This window comes from Empidonax traillii, unplaced genomic scaffold (assembly GCF_003031625.1).
Source record: "Empidonax traillii isolate 1590-97213 ecotype Southwest subspecies unplaced genomic scaffold, ASM303162v1 scaffold237:size1322474, whole genome shotgun sequence".
NCBI lineage: Eukaryota > Metazoa > Chordata > Aves > Passeriformes > Tyrannidae > Empidonax > Empidonax traillii.
In genome coordinates this window covers 145628-162995 of record NW_020955430.1, presented here as the reverse complement: position 1 = coordinate 162995, position 17368 = coordinate 145628, and the positions used below count along the sequence as shown (strand labels likewise).

Genomic DNA, 17368 nt, shown 5'->3' with positions numbered 1-17368 from the left:
ACAATAAGAGCAGAAAACACAGCACCATAAACTCTGTAATTTTAAGTCAGAGGGAAAGAGGAAAAGCAGAGCTCTCACTCCCCTTGTTCTCATGACTACTGCTCACATCACTAAAAGTTCAAAGTCTCCCCCCATCCCTAGCAGCACTGTGCATACCCCAAACATTTCAATCACAAGAGTCCACTTCTCACACTCACACCAAAGAGATTCCCCCCAACCCCAAACTGTGTGGCTCACAGTAAAAGGAGAACGCGAGTATGTGCTATCTCAGAAGATAGGTACCTTTGACAGGAACAATTTAAATTGCCATGGGCATAAACAAACACAAATGGAGAATGTTGTTTTATTTTGTTCAGAGCTCAATACATTTACTTTGCTCAGAGATGTCTCCAGCATCCACTTTACTTGAAGTGCCTGAGTGACTTGGTTTGCAGCACCGATGGGGGTCGTACTGATAAAACAGGAGTTTTCATTTTTGTCACCCTGCCTTCTTTTTCCCATTTATTCAGTAAGAGTGCATCACGCTCAGCATTTATCCCCTTCTTTGTTTCTCATTACAAGCTTTCTGCAGCACAATCGCCCTCCCGAGCCAGCCCGTGCTTCCTGCTCTTCAGAGGGTCACGCTATGTGGTCACTTGCACCCACCCATTTTACGGCACCACACATCCCTTTCCTGCAATTTTTCCTTAAGCAGACAGTTCCACCGGGTTCACAGAGGCTTGGACTGAGTGACGCCTCTTTGCTCCACCCCTGGGCATCGAGGTAAAATCCCAACCCAATGTCCTACAGAAAAACATGTGTGTCCTAACAAAAATACGCATTAGGATAAAAGCATTAAAATAAAGAAAGACAATGAAAATGATCAGAGCAGCGCTGCCTGCAAGGAAGGAAGGAAGCTTTTAATAGCACTAAAATATAAAATTGATTTGTACACATATTTGATAAAAATCAATACAATTAGCAAGTAACTGAATACTAGAAAGGGAAATTGATTGCTTGAGGGCCCAGAGGACTCAGGGCAATCAGTCCATTCTTCTAGCTCCTCCACTCTTAATAAAAATTTACTTTTTCATAATCCTGCCTGAACTCTTTGCCCATTAATAATGCCGCTAAATAGCTCTTCTTTTAGCACTATTATTGCAGACCTGCTTGAATTACATTTGGAGGCAGTTTCGAGTGGCATGTCCTGGCCATTTTGCTATCTGCAGCACAAACCTCCAAGCAAGAGCATAAAAGAATACGGGCTAATGAACGGCAGCACAGGCACACTTGAGAAGAGCTTATAAATTTAAGTACCAAAGTTTAAATAAACGGATTACCATAGAATTGATTTGCTACATCAATTTGGTCAGCTTTTGCTGATACATCATTCCTGCCTCAAAGGAGAAGAGCCACCAGTTTGAAACAACTAATTAAGTGTTTTGAACCATGGTCTTACAAGGGAGCAGGGCTGCACCGCTCTGCTCTCCTGCCTCCCTGCCCAGTGATTCCTCACCGCAGCATTAAAATCATTACTCCACGTGAAACAGGAGACTGAAATTACAGTCAAATCTAGACAAAATGAAGTGGCTTCTGCAGCCACCACCTCTGAGTGGATTTCACAGAAGGGCATCTTTTTTTCCTTCATTAGGGTGGGACTGGAGGAACTAAAAGGCAAGCGTGCTTCCCTGCACAGAAGGAGGGAGGCTCCCAGAGGAGCCGGGTTAGGATTCCTATTACAGTCAACCGGCTGCACAATCTGATTGAGGGTGCACACAACTTGTGTGCATCTACAAAGGAAGCTTCTCTTTCAAAAGGTCAGATGCCTTCTCAGATAAGAACTTTCTGAGATGTTAAGCTTTGTCCACTGACTCATCTTGATAGGAAGCTCTTTAAACCAAAAACTACCTCTGGGCCCTCAACAGGTTCCCTGCCAGTCTGCAGTTCAGGGTGGCATGGCCTTTGCTGCTTACCAGGGCCCTGACTGGGCAGTGAACTTCAGTGTATACTTAAACTGAGCTCTATGAGTAGCCCTATCAAAACCAAAGATAAGCAAATATTTTTTCCATGTTAATGAGACCACTTGCATGCTTAAAATCCAATAATATAATTTAAGCGCTTTCTGATGCAGTAAGTCACTGAGTTGAATAAAATCGTGTACGTATCTCATCATATTCACTCCAGCAGAGAATCTTTTATTCCAGAAATCTCAACACACACCAATTTCTCCAATGGTCCAGCTGGACAAGTGACTAAACTGAGCCATTATATCAGCCTAAGGGAAGGTCCATGGATGTTTTGCAACTCAAGCAGCAGTCTGTGGGAATGCCTTCCTGAGGGTGGACAAGAGACTGCAGTGCCAAGGGAGAACAGCGCAACCTCATCAGGACACCAGCCTAAGCGGCAGCCTCTACTTGGGAGCCTCACTACATTCTTATGATGTTCTTTCTCCAAAGTTTGTCCCACTGCTTCTTCGTACAAAGAAGAGACTCTAGTCTGGACACAGAGATATAAACCTGAAATTACACAGTTTCAGCGCTGGCCTTCTTTGTAACCATGAGCAAAGTACTTTAATCTCCTTGCTTCTGCTTCCCTGTCTTTATTAATAAAGCAGAGGGAGTAAAACTTACTTCACCTAACTCATACGTCTTTTGTGAAGATGAAATGCTTGTTCTGTGTAAAGTACTTGGAAGATGAAAGGCATCAAGTAAATATTAATCATAGTCACCACACCTACCAACAGGATCTCCAGTATGCTGATTTGGATCCGTGCTTGAAGAGGCTTTCTTTGTGTAATTCAGGAACTGTGCTTTCCTGGAGTAGTAGAGCTGAATTAAAGCTAATCAGGAATTCCCACGTTAATCGGCCTTCTAGCATTCAGAAGATCATAAGAAGGATGATGCTTCCATTTCAAAAGACAGCACAGTGCCACAGAATGAATTACATCAAACTGGCTGAAGCCCATTTACAGCATGGTCATGGAGGAAAGTATTGGAGTTCATCCACCAACATTCATCTCGGGGCATACACACTTGTAAATCAGCTCCTATTCAGTAATGAAATGTCGAGTGACTCATTCTTTCTACATTTGAAAAAGCTCTCAGAGAGAACCAAAGAGTCTTTTACTTTCCTGTATGCCTTTGTAAACACTGAATTACATCTCCTTACTTCAGAGAAGCTACAATGCTTCAGAACCAGCTGTAAAAGAGAACATTAACGTCTTTTTGACAGAATCCAAGGCCACCTTAAGATCCCAAATTTCTGTTGAAGGAGATTTGGGGAGATGTTTCATCAGCAGCTCAGGTGACCTTCCAAGCCAGCTTCCCGTGCACAGCAAGGTGCACTTCTCTCACGCAGATGTGCCTGGGAGGCTGGCCCAGGGAAGGCTGACCCGGGGCAGGCTAGTCCTGCTGCTCCGGGCACTTCTGCTGTTCCACGCAGGTCAAGTGCCAGATTATTTACTTAATGTCTTAAGCAACTTCTGCAGCTCAAGCTTAGCTCATGCAGCCATTGCTGTCACCTGGCAGCGAGCAGCAGGTTAGCCAGGTGAAAGCGGTCTTCACTGTTTCTGCCCCAACCAGCCAATTTACACAATAAGGACAGCAGAGCCATCATACCTTGACTTTTGTCCCAGTGTTAGCACGGCTCAAATCCAAGGGGCCCATCCTACAAGTGCACATGGAACAGCAGCTGCATGCTCAGGAAAATCCTTGCGACAAATCAAACCAAACCAATCCAAACTAAACCATGATCATGGGAACTGTGCAGCCCTGGCACTGAGCCACTCCCTGCCACAGCTCTGTGTCTGAGGAGGTGACACCAGGTGAGCTCCCCAGAGCAGAGCAATCACAACAAAGGCATAAAAGCAAGAGAACAAGGGAAAAACAAGAGTTACAAACTTGAAAAAAAACCACAACAGAACTAAAGAAAAGCAGTGTTTGGAAGTCAAGTGTTCAAGAAGGACAGAATGAGTTTGCACACAGGAAACACTTACTGATTGAATGGAAGTCATTGGAGATGCTGGACCTGGTGGGCCAGGCACACGAGAGATTCCAGCCCTGCTGAGGTGGGTCTGGACCTGTTGTGCTTCCACCTCTCCATCATCTCCCAGATACTTGCCCAGCTTCCTCAGCTCTCCTTCTGTCTCCTTGTCTTTGCCCTCCCTTTGGTCCCAGCCCACCCCAGCCCATCCCAGCTCTCTCTCCCCTACCATTGCCTCCTCGTACTTTGGACCTCTTCACCTCTATGCCCCGAGGTCTCTGGCTCTCCATCTGTGGCTTGAGCAGCACCAGCCCGCACAGATGGGCTGGTTGGTGCCGCAGAGCAGCTCAGCTTGTGCTGGCAGTGCCAGTCCACCTCCTCCCCGGGATCCAGCAGGACGAACGCACAAACAAGAGCTCTACACTACCGACACAGCTACGCTCCAAAAGGAAATGACCACTGGATGTTATTGCGTAACCTTTCTTAATAATGAACGTGTGTTTCTTGAAAATACGGGCCACCTAATCGCCTTGGCATTGCAAACACGTACCTCAGGATGGTAATTTAAGTTAATCAAGCCCTAAGCTCCATGTAAAGTTTAACAGTTTGCCTCACTATTGAACTGGTTTGGGTAGCAGATGGCAAAGCACTCAATGGCACATTTTCTGCCACCCTCATACAAAGGGCTGTACCTGTTTCTGTTCCAGGCACGAACGCCAACAAATGGACATTTGCTGGACTTGCTGACCATTGAATATCCTGAAATAACTAACACGTAGATGCTCCACAGGGAGGTCCTGTGGGCGGCCAGAATTGGTCATTTCCCAGCTAGTTCATCATCACTGCCTTTCTTAGATGTGATAAAATTAAAGCTACAGGCTGGCACAGGACCTCTGGTAAGTACTCCAGGCCTTATCTGAACAGGTACCCACATCCACAATCAGGTCCATGCAGGCAGTACTATGGGTCCTACAGAACAGCACTTGAGGCTGTTGCTGTAGCTCACAGTATTTCTAAGTCCTTTCAAATGACTCTGGACTGTACGTAGCCTGGCACGTGGGCAGCAGAAACCAGTCTGAGTGGATAGTCTGGATTTCAAACCACCTCTGTGGACAGTCACTGAAACGCTCAATTTCTGGCTAGCTTGTGGCGTGCTGGGGTAGGGGGGGAGAAGAACTGACAAGGGGAAAATAGAAGTTCGTAAATGATGTGTAAAGCCAAAATGATTTTAAAGAAAGGGCGATTCAGACTGCCTAAATCAACCATTTTCCACACACATAGAGAGACTGGGAAGTGACGGGGTGAGCAATAAACAGTTCAGCCTGCGCCATTAAAGATTTTCATAATTTATAACCAACAGAAAACACACATTTCTCCTTCAAAACACGGAGTGCAGCCCCCAGCATCCAGTTAATGGTGGTGTGTACAGGGAGCATACTTACACTAATTGACTGGGTCATGGCTGCCCCAAGCATTTCTGGAAGTAGCATTTCTACAGCAGCACCGTGCAGAGATGCCTCACATTTATTAACTTGTTTGGTTTTGATTGTTGGATTGGTTCCCCATTCCCAAGGCACTTAGATTTATTCTTTTAGCTTAACACTACAAAGTAATCAAATCACTCTGTTACAGCTGACAGACTGTGGGAGCCCTGAAGGGGAGGGGAGAGCGGCGTCAGAAGAAACATCTACATTTCCTTTTACATCCTTCGCACTTGCCCTAAACTTCAGGTTTGACTCATCTATATCTCCGGAATTCAAGAATATTGAACTTAAACTGACATGGGAAGTTATTTGAAGATGCAGGACTTTCACTTGAAATTAAGGCTGATCTACCTTCTGGGATCACGGACCAAGATTCACTTCTCATAAAGCCTGAAAAGCTCAAATGCGCTCTCCTTCTGCTTCGAGTCAAACGTAAGTGTTGCTGTAACCAAGAAAACATCTTTCCAACGCTGTGTAAATTCAAACCAACCAATCCATACACAAGGAGAGGAGATGAGATGGAAGATTCAAACATGCCTTTGTGCCCTTCCATCAGACGTGTAGAATAGGTAAGAACAGGAAGACAAAAGAGACGGCTCAGAGAGTCAAGATTAATATGGAAATGGAGAAAAAGGGCATGCCTTCAGCTGGATTTTGTCTGTGTCTCTTCAGTACTATTTATTTTCAGCTTTATGCAATGCAGTATTAGAAAATGCTTAGCACACAACCCCTGATGTGGAAGACAAAGAGCATTTTTTTGATTTAGACAAATTTCAATGTCCTTGTCTAGTGTTACCCAATGCAAAATTAGAAAAAAAATAGTGCTTGCATGATCCTATGTGTTTAAAAATAATTTGAATGACCCACTGCCTAAAGTATGGAAAGGGTCCTCTGTTATTAAAAGCCAACTATATTTCATTTCAATCTACACCCAAACTGAGAGGGTAAAGCTTGAAGAAAATCCTCCAATGAGCTTTTTTTTAATCGAGAAAAACAACAAAAAAATTCATGGAGCCTGTGATCAAATAATCTTACAGAGTTTGGACTTAATACACCAACAATGTCAAGCATTTCAATGCAGTAGCATCAAAACTAGACATTTACTGCTTGGCAGTGAGTAACCATTTGAAAAGGGAGGAAAAAAATTCCTTTTTAATGAGTCACCATTTGACACTCAGAGATCAAAACCTTTTGCCTGTATTTCTGACTGGAAGATTGTATATACTCGAGCTTTTCTCTGGGACTTTATCTAAATCAACAGAGTTAATCAGGAAAATAAGTAAGTTAAAGTAACAGAAAAAGTGAAGTCCTTATAAGTAGCTGACCATCATCATGATCTACTGGATTACTGAAATATTGGATACATTCAGATATTTTTCCTTATACAAATTCGTACTTCTGAAAATCCTAGTAAGATTTTAAGTAACCAATCAAAGTGAAATTATACTCAGTATCTATCCTGATAACCACATGAAATGAGTGTTGCATAATTATTCTTAAACTAATGCAAATGTTTACATACTAAATGTTACATACTAATGCATGGGAACAAAGCTTCTCGTGGATGAGTGGAACCGTGTACTACAAATGTCTTCATAAAATATTGACCCAATTACTTTTGCCCAAAACTTAACCAGTGAAGATCTGCAACAGAGAAGGAAACATTAAAATACATGCCTGAGGGTAGATGCCATTTTTGTCTTTAAATATTTTCTTTCCCCCTACGTAGAATTCTGAAGTTTCAGCAAAATGAAAGATATCATGATGTGATATCAGGGGGAAAATAATAAATAATAAAAAAAATAAATCTACCTGTGTGGGCATTACATTCAAAGCAAAGAAATAAAACTGTTGTTCATGCTGAGAGGGCTTAGAGTAGGATGTGCCTGTCCTTATTTTGAATGTAATTTCCAACAATTTGAAAAGACTCTAAAGACCTCAGCAAGTAACAAGAACTGATGATTTACAAATTATTTAACTAGTTAAGGATGCTTAGTGTAAAGGTAAAGGTAAAGCATCTTATTCCCATTTTACAACAGACATGTAGGAACCTGGGAACTATTTACTCTACAAATTGCCTCCAGCAATACATACATAGAGATATTCAGGCCCTTTGAAAAAAAATCCTGTCAGCTTTGAAATTAGAATAGGCATTACTCGGGCTTGGTTTCCAACTTAGGAAACCTCCAGTGTGTTATATGAAAACTCATATCCCAAAAATCAGGGCAGGGACTTTGCACTCCCTCCACACAGCTATGAAACCACCATCCTGTGGAATTACTGACCAGCAAGAGCGACTCCATACCCGACTGTCAGCTCACTGAACCATCCCGTCCCTCGCATCAGTCGATCTTAATTTATGTTCGATTTACTTGTAGATTGGAAGTAATTAGAGTAAATAATTACAGTAACTGGTTACAGTTTGGGAATTGAGAGAACCGAAGAAAGAATTCAGAGAAATAACCTGATCTACTACTGTAAAGAGAATCAATCATCACTCTCCTTCCATTAGTCTTTTTGGCAATCCTGTGTCGCTGTTGTCACAAGCCTGGATAACGATGCCACATTAATTCTCCTTTTGAGAAAGGGAATACAAGATGTGACTCTGTAACTGTGTCCTACCTGACCTTGGGGAATCTTTAGGGGAAGTTTCCCATCAAATGCAGTTACAGTTTTTACTGAAGGAGAATCAGTGAGTTGGGTCCATGCTTTCTAATTTGAATACATGATACAAAAATACAGAACCAATCTTCTGTCTCCATTAGAAATAAACTGTCTGCAGTACATAACCAATGTTTTTTCAGTTCTGGCCCTATGTGAGAAATCACATTTTCAAAATAATTTCAACAAGTCTAGCTCAGAGGTGATGAACACAAGGCAGGATGACGAGACAGCTAGCGCACTTTTCTGATGTAAAAACAGCTCTTTTAAGCTACATTTACCTACTCTGTAGATAGGCTGCATTTCCCAAGATTAACCTTTCCAAAGGAAAAAATAAAAAAAAACTCTCATGCTTTTGTTGTAAACTGGAAAAGAAGAAATTCATTCCGTGTTTTGTAACAGGAGCAGACTCACTCCCTTCGAGACAACAGGCTGCTCTCAATGCAGCGTGAACTGTGGCACTGCTGATGTCAGTGTGAGCAGGGAGAAGAGGACATACGGCCTTTTGTACTGTTCCCATGATGCTGCATGTTTAAAAACAACAAAAAAAAATCATTATCCAGGCTGGAAGAAACCCAAGCCATCATAAATGTTTGTTTATTGCAATTTGGCAGACCTTTTGAGAAAAAGCAACTACTCTTAGACATGTAATTCTAAACCAAAATGTGAGACGGGAATCAGGCAGAAACCATGCATTATTTTGAGGAAACCATTAATTATTTGGGGAAAACTTTTGCTGTGATGCTTATTTGAGCGCTTCTCTGTAACTAGATATCACTTCTATTACTGTGGCTATGACTAACGAGTTAACAACACTATTTACACTAGTACTGTTGTGTCATTAGAAACAACAAGATTATGTACTTTAATTCTAATGCCAGTACAATTATTTTTACACCAAGTGTGTCAGATCTGACTCTGTACCCCCTAAATTAATTTCAGAGTAGTGGCTAAATAAAATGACATACTTCTTTGTGCTTTTGTTATAACACGCTCATGTGCAGCAAACTGTGAAGAAAATGTAGTAATTAGAGGTTAAATTAATCCCTGACAGACAGGCAGCTTAGTAAAGCTGGGCCCTCTTCAGAAAACCGAGCATAAAGCTTGCCAGTCTTTCAGAATTAGGCACAAAGAACAGGGAAGATTGGCAAGTCCCTCACCGCTGCGATCCAGCCGAAGGGATGGAATGCTGAGAAGTCGGAGTAAGTCTTCGAGCAGCCAATACTACCGGGCAGATCTTGTGACAAATGTGATTTAGAGCTCTACGGGATTGTTGCTGCAGCCACTCGAACTGCCTGATCAGGATCAGCCACTTGAAATTACAGACAGTCTTTTGCCCAGCAGAACAGGCTTCCAACTGCCGTGTAATCCACCTCGAGATGTTAATAAAAGCGAACAATGGCATTATATTTCACAACATAAGTAGAAAGTTACCTTGCTGCTTCGGATTTTAATGCAATGGGTTTCACTGCCCACAACACAGTAAATGTGCTGGGTTACTGTGAAAGGAATAAACAGGTATATCTGGGGTCGGTGTAAGTCCCGAACCCACTCAGAGTTTTGAGGTACTTAATTCTAGAGAAAAAAAAAACCAACCAAACTTCCACAGAAAAGGAAAAGAACACAAGAAGAACACAAGATCACAATGATGATGATGATACCCAGCAAGTATTTCTTATGTGTGTGTGTCAACAGAGGTAAATGTTTTTTCCAATCTCTCTAGCTGTGGCACAACAAAAGTAACTGGGTTTTAAATCCATGCAAACACAACCTCTTATCAGAAGGAGGGTAAATGAAAGGCACTTGATCTGTGCTGCACGAAAAGCAACCTGGCTCCCTGTTTTTGCTGGCAAATCCTGGAGTAGGAGTTGCAGTGGTATCACTGCCTCTGTCCCACTGGACTGACACCTTCCCTCCAAAGGTGGAAGGTGCAAAGGAAAAGCTTCTCTGTGGGCTAATGCTGCTGCCACTCAGGAGATTGCCTGACATGGGATGACACAATCCCGCTGGTAACACCCAGCCCTGCAGAGGCAATCTAGATCATGTCTCCACCAGACTGAGTCCCCAGCTGTCCCTGACCAAACAGGAAGGCATGATAGGGACCTGCAAAGGGATCACCAAGTAAATTATTAAAAAAAAAAAAAAAAAAAAGTAAAATGCCTGTATTACAATTAAAGTAAAAGTCACACAGGAGGCCTGCAGAGATTGCAGATCCATGTGGGAGCCCATTAACACCACCGGTATTTCTGTACTACCCAGATTATCAATTATTAACAAATTAGGACATGCCTGATGGGGTACTTATGTAACACTCCTTTATCAATAAAACTGCCAAGTCCCTTGCAGGGAAAACCAGTGTGGATCTCAACGGCACATCTCTCTGGACAGGGCACGACAATGAATTCTGTTTTCCCCCTCCTCAGCCTGGCCGCCCATTCCCAAAGAGGAATTCTATCCAGCCTGGCAGCCCCGCCGGAGGCCCGGAGTGCACCCCAGCCTCCCGTGAGCAGCAGCCCTTTAATCAGGTCAGCGCTTATCAATGGCTCATTGTAGCGATGAGGCAGCGCTCGGAGTAAAGGGCCATACCAAATCCTGCATCCCGCTGCATCTCCCACGCCTGGGCCCCACTGGCTCTCCACTGGCCCCACGGATACAGCCTCTGGCCACACACTCCCTGGGCAGAGCACGTGTCTGCCAGCCAGTCCAGCTGGCTGGGCTGCAGGGTAGGGAGGGGAGGAAGGAAACCCACAGATTTTTCCCCTGCTCTACCCTTTGGACACAACTCTACAGGAACACAGATCCAGGTAAAATTCAGCCATCAGAGGCAATACCCTGAGCCCTGCTCCGCTTCCATTTCATTTCCCCCATCAGTCCAGCGTGAGCAGGACAGGGGCACACAACAATCCCTCGTCCCTACTCCCTGGCCTGATCCTTGAGCCCATAATTCTAGGGTGAAAACTTGGTCTCATCTACTACAAAATGAAAAATGGAGTGCTAGTCTGGGCCCTGACAGAAGAAAGCTGGGTGTACTCTCCTACCACCAGGCCCAACAAACACCTTGCAGTTCACCCAAGGTGCACACCAAAGTAAACAGCTCTAAAAGAGCTACCGCAACTTTGTGAGTAAAGGCGGCACAAAGCAAGTATTTTCCTCTTGAAGGAATGTAATGACTTACTAATACATTTTCCTCTATTAAAAAAATGAAAAATATTATCAGTGAGCAGGGCTCCCAAGAGGAGTAAGAACTCTTCCTAGCTCATTTACATGTTACCCCTCTCTGACTGCATTGCTCTCTGGTAGCGCAACTGGTGACTTCCAAAACCATGGAGTCACATCCTAAGAGCCACGAGCCCTGCTTACACCATCACCCTGAGATATTCTTTCATTGTGGACAGACCTAACAGGCAAGTCCAGAGCAACTGCAATGAAGGAGATCTACCAGAAGGCAAGACCATAAAGTGAAACATTTAAGTGATAAAGATTTCAATTACCTGTGCAAAGCACTAAAAGTAGTAGTACAGAATAAGGGAAGGAGACTGTGATACAAGCACACACTGTTTTGCAAATTTTCCCTTCAGCTGCTGGCAGCCCTGAAATGGGCTGCAGAAAGTGAAAATTTTGATCAATATCACTGCCTATTCTGCAGGGCTGTCTTTGGCTTTTTTTTTGTTAGTTTTGTTTTTTTGTTTGTTTGTTTGTTGTTGGTTTGTGTTTTTGTTGTTGTTTGTTTGGTTGGTTTTTTGTTGAACAACATTATTCTTTTTTCTCTTTTCACTTGAAACAATATTCTGGTATCTTCCAATATCTAGTCCAATCCTGAAACAACACTAATGGGGGTACTACCAAACGCCCAACCAGTTTCTTCACATATTTATTAAGCGATTGCCTTTTCAAGGGCACCCCTTTTAAGGGTGCATAACACAAAACTTACTACAAGTACACAGTGCTGCTGTGCACGTTTGGCATTTCACAGCAATGATTTAAAGTTCCCCTTCAAAATTACTGGCAAGGAAGGAAGTTCTGCATAATTTTAGCACTCAACATCTGAAAAAATTAGAAATGTCCCAACTGTTCTTTGAGATGTATAAAAGAACAGTTGAAAAACTTACAGTTGACTGGTGCTACCTAGGTTACCCGTCAATGGCATTGAGACTGGTATATTATTAAGAGAGGTGTATGATGGGAATTGGTTTATTGTGCTGATCCATAGTAACCAACTCCTGTTCGTCCATCATTTATCTCTCTCACCAGCGACATATGGGTTTGTCTATTCACACTCTCAGCATTCTCTCTGCTCCAACAAACAGTCAGCCTTTTCTGCTGGGATAAGGAGATTTTTTTGTTACATCCATTATGTGCGTATCAACATTTATGGCAGGAAGATAATTGCCAAAGAGCTCAGGGGCATAAAAGCTCCCTCTTTATAACACAAACCCCCTTAAAAAATCAATATTGATATAAAATAGTTCAACGCAAAGCCTTGGTGCGTCTTCTGCTTTCTTCAGTTCAAAATGTTGTTTTTGGTTTGTTTGTTTGTTGTTGTTGTTGTTTTAAACATAGCAAGTCAAACTGGAACAGCAAGTAGAAAGCCTTCATAGTGAGTTACACCACTGCTCTTCCCACAGAGAAAGAAATAGCAATGTACAATATTAATTGTTCCTCAAAGAAGTGAGCGGCAAATGTGTCAGATATAAAGAGGGTTCCTTGGAGAGGTGCCAACACCATTTAAACTGATTTAGCTATCTTTATTTGGAGACCATACCAATTACTAATGAATCGTAACTTATAGTCACCTTCGCCTAAATCTTGAAAAACGCTGACACAGCCAGCACCAGGGAACAATGAAAACCTGGGAATCCTTCCTCCTTCCCTGTATCAGGAGCTCAGCCTTCTACTACTCAATCCCCCAGTTTGGATAAATCCATTTGTCACAGCTCCTGCAAGATTTACTTCACTTTCCCATGGCTATGCGCTCATAAAAGTTATTTTAAGGCAACTTTCATCAGAGTAGTAAGTAACACAGAACATTTATTGATTAAATGACTGGGAACCAGTGAGTTGCACTGTATTTAACCTACTGGACGACTCAGGGATTTTACTTACTGTTATCCTTGCCCTTGTGTTACCTTCTGCCTCCCTAACTTCTGTCTCTCTCATGAAGCCCGTTCTTAGGTCAATCCTTGTCCTATAGTCACATCCAGGCAGGTTAGTGACCATTTAACTCAGAGCAAGAGTCTCAGCCTGACACCTGGGATCATGAACTCTTCCAGCAAATCTTCCTGCATGTTCAGAAAGCATCTAGCACAATAGCTCCCTAATCCCATCTTAAATCTCTGAATGCTACCACACTATAACATTTATAATAGGTCCAGTAAAAAAGTAAAACCAAAATCACCGTATTTATAAAACGCTCCTACCTGTGTTAACAGGAAGCCATACAAAAGAATTTTTAAATATATTACTGCTTCCTTTAATTACTAATCCCCCTTCAAACCCTTCAGCAACTACCTTAGCTTTAAAAAAATCCAAGAGACTTTGCAGTTCGATGTACGTAGTTTCAAGGGACCAAAAGCAAAGCCCTGTCAATATATGCTTTTCTGATTCTGAAGTATTAGTTAAAAAGGATTAAAAATAGGATTAAAAAAATATCCAAAAATAAAAAGCTAAGTTAAATTTGAGCTGCTCAATTCTAAACATTGAAGAGCTTTTCACTCACTCGAGGGCTGTTAACTGCATATTACCTGCCTTACAGTACAGACTATTTGTTTTTTTATCCCTGAGCAACAGACTATTTCCTGGTTGAGTTTAAAAACTCTGTGACGTTCCAATATCAACCCACACATGTGTGTCACTGTCAACGTCAGTGGCAGGAAAACATTAGAAGTCACCCTTTGCTAATGCTTTCCTAACATGGAATTTCCTTGTACCTCGTCCCCCAGCCCACCTCCTCCTTCAGCTGAGAGCATCCTTCCCAAAGTGCCTTTTTTTTTTTTTTTTTTCTCCCCTCTAAACATATGGCAGGGAGAGAGAACTGAGAATGGGCAGTGCCAGCACTAGATCGCTGCTTTTTTAGGTGCTCGCGTGTAACTTACTCAAACTGCTCTCACCGCCTTTCACTCGGCGAGCGCGGCCGCAGCGAAGAGCCCCCCGTGCGCGGGGGTTCCCGCACCGAGGCGGGGGCTCCTCCCCGGGGCGATAGCAGTGCCTTCGCCCCCACGCTGTTCTCCTCCGGCATCGAGCTCCTCCCCACTGCCACACAAGGGTATCCCACAGTCCGGGCAGCCCGATGTGGGGGCGGCAGGGGCCACGCTGACCCCGGGATGCCGGGGGAGGCCGGGCCGGGGGGCCAGCACCCAGCTGCCGGCACCGGCACGTTCAAGGCCGTCCCAACTCCCTGCCTCCCCGAGGCACCATATGGTCCATCTCGCACATCAGCAGCTCTCTTTCCCCCATCAGCTCGGCCTAGAGGGGGAGCGCCGGGAGCAGCGGCCACCCCTTGCCCCCCATTCCCCCGGGGGCGCCAGCATTAGGGCATTACCCGGGGATTACGGGGCTAAGCAGGGGAAGACTCGTGTTATATAACCGGGGGAGCGTTCCGCCCTCCCGGCGCTCCCACAGCCCGCCCTCCGCCCCAGCGGGGCGGCCGCACGGCGGAGGGAGGGGGGGGGGAACGCGGCGCCTCCGCCCCCGGCCCGCGGAAGGGGCCAGACGCAGATAATCTCCGCGCTGGCGGCTCGGGGGAGGGACCGCGGGGTGCCCCCCGCTGCCCGAGGAGGAGGAGGAGGAACAACGCTCTTCCAGGAGGCTCCCTGCGAGCGGGCGATGCCAGGAGGGTTTGTCGGCTTCCGACGGGACGAGGCTCGGCGGCCGCGCGTTCCCCGCACAGGAGACCAGCACGCCCGGTCCCGCCGGGCCGCGGCTCCGCGGAGCGCCCCCCGGCCCCGGGCCCCGCCGACCCCCCCGCCGGGAGCACCGTGGAAAACAAAAGCGGCCTTTTAATTTATTGTTCCGGGGGGGGGGAGGAGAGGGGGGAGGAGGAGGGGGGGGGCGGGGGTGGGAGGAGAGAGCGGGCGGTGTGAAAGGAAACCAAAGCCCGTTTTCTTCCCAGAAACGGCCGCTCTCCCCGGGATCCCTCCGAGTCACCCTGGTGACAACCCCCCTCCGGCCAAAGCCGAACAAAAGCCTCGGTGCCCCCAACCCCGGCGCTGTCCCGGGCCGAGCAACAGGCCGGGATAGGCGGCGGAGGAGGGACCGGGAGGAGGGACAGGCTACTGACGGGGGGAGAGGGGCAGCCCCTGCCTGGGGGGAACGTGGGACCGAGCCAGCGAGCGCCGTGTTTACCCTGCGATCGCTCTGAACCCCGATCTTAATCACAGCATGAGAAACCAAAACAGTTTAAAGCGTGAGTCAGCACGCGTTTTGTTCACGCGTTCCTATTCCGAACACACGGATGGTCTGGGAGCGAGCGCCGGCCCCATCTCCCGCACTCGGGGCTGCTCCCGCACACACGCTCCCGCAACGAGGCTGAGCGCCGGGCTCCGCGCTGCCCTCAGCAGTAACCCAGGGCTCCTCCGGGGCTCGGCCGTCAGCCTTTTGTTCACGATCCTGCCTATCGAACGTGCGCTTCAGGCTCCCAAAATAACCAGGCACGCGACTGCCAGCACAAATACCATGAGTTATTAAAAAAAAAAGATACTACAGGGACCGGCGCTAGCCCCTCCACGCGTGACACCCTCTCGGCGGAGTCCCCGGGCTATGACGGGTTTATCCTCCCCTGGCTGTCTGATCCAAGTTTAGCTGGAAATCCCCCGCCGATGGCTGAGCCCGCCCGGCCGCACTGACACGGGGACCCGCGGGCTGGCGGCGCCGGGCGCACCGGTGGGTCCCCGCTCCCGCTCGCCCCCGGCAGCATCCACCGCCTCTTCCCGCAGCCCAGCGCGTCGCTACCCGAGCAATGACACAGAAACCCACGGAGCGTCCCCCGCCGCCGCGCACTGGCCGCCCCGCCGCCGTGCCCGGGACCGCACCGCAAATCACCTTCCTCACCACCATTTTAAAGCCCACGGACCCCCTCTCCCCTCCCTCCTCTCCGTGGTCCGAGCTGAGCTCTCGCCACAAGGGAGGGCGAAATTTCCCCCTCAAGTTTTCTGTCCCCTTCCCTCCGGCGGCCCCGGCACACGGGACCCGCGGGCAGAGCCAGCCCAAGGTGGGCACTTCTTGAACCGCCCCTGCAAACTTTCCAGCCTGGCTGCGGCCGTGCCGAGCCCGGCGAGCAACTATTCCGAGGGTGTTTAAGTCCTTTTAAACCGGCTCCTACTTTCCCAGCCCGTATCGATTTCAAATGCTACTTACTGGAATATGTGGCTCCATCCGTGGTGCTTCTACCCGCTGGGAAACCAGCAGCATCTTGGACTGGGGATCAACCGGCTTTTAGATCCACTTTGGCTGTATTGAGCAAACCCAGCGCCGCAGAGGACTCGCAGCCTGTTTTCTCCTTTTAGGTTCCAGACAAGTTCATCCTGGCGTTGCAGTTTGCTAATGATTCACTGTCTGTCTCGATCTGCTCACTACATTTCCATCAACCCACAGCTTCCTCACTTAGAAGGTGGAGTTTGTGGGGTTTAAGTTACTGATAGGCATATCTAAGTGCTGTGTCACTCAAAGAGGAGGAGACACACACACACACTCACACACACAGACCGCACACTCACACACACACGGACGGCTCCAGGCTTAAAGGGGAAGTAACACTTTCTTCTCTACAGAAACTGGACACCTCACAGATCCAAGGATTTTTTTTCTCTGTGCATGAAGGTGAAAATTATCCATTCTATGCTCCGAATTTTAACACACAAAAAGCTGCTTAGCGCCTTCCTTGTAGAGCTTCAGGTTCATTTAACACAAAGTTGGGTACGTCAGAAAGGTACTGGCAATTAATGGATTTCTTTCCCCCTTCCAAATCAAAGTGCACAAGTCACTGAAAAGAGAGCCCGAGGCATGAAATGTAATGGTTTTTCTTACACACTGTAGTTTCCTGTCCCTTTATGCCCTATGATATGATATTCATCACTCTTAACACTCATAAAAGGGTTAAACTCATCTCACACAGGTGAACCCAGGTTACCAAGAAGGAAACAGTAGAGTTGTTTCATTTTCACCTTTTGTTCTGTGTGCATGTACTTTTGAAGACAGATACAATTCCGAATAGGGAGCTCCCATAAAGCCACACACTTCTCATATGACTAAAAATGTGCTTGTTACAA

At 46.1% G+C, this 17368-nt stretch overlaps 1 protein-coding gene across 2 annotated transcripts in view; it reads right to left on the bottom strand.

The window, feature by feature from the left end:
* The window catches only part of MAMLD1 (mastermind like domain containing 1), an 85989-nt gene extending 69110 nt beyond the window's left edge, over positions 1–16879 (bottom strand). For both annotated transcript variants that reach the window (XR_003571715.1, XM_027888392.1), the window contains exon 1: positions 16458–16879. Coding sequence is in view for 1 of the 2 variants with exons in the window: in XM_027888392.1 (XP_027744193.1) it covers positions 16458–16511 (54 nt within the window). In the remaining variant the exon portion in view is untranslated. The remainder of the gene's footprint in view (positions 1–16457) is intronic.
* Positions 16880–17368: the final 489 nt, after the last annotated feature.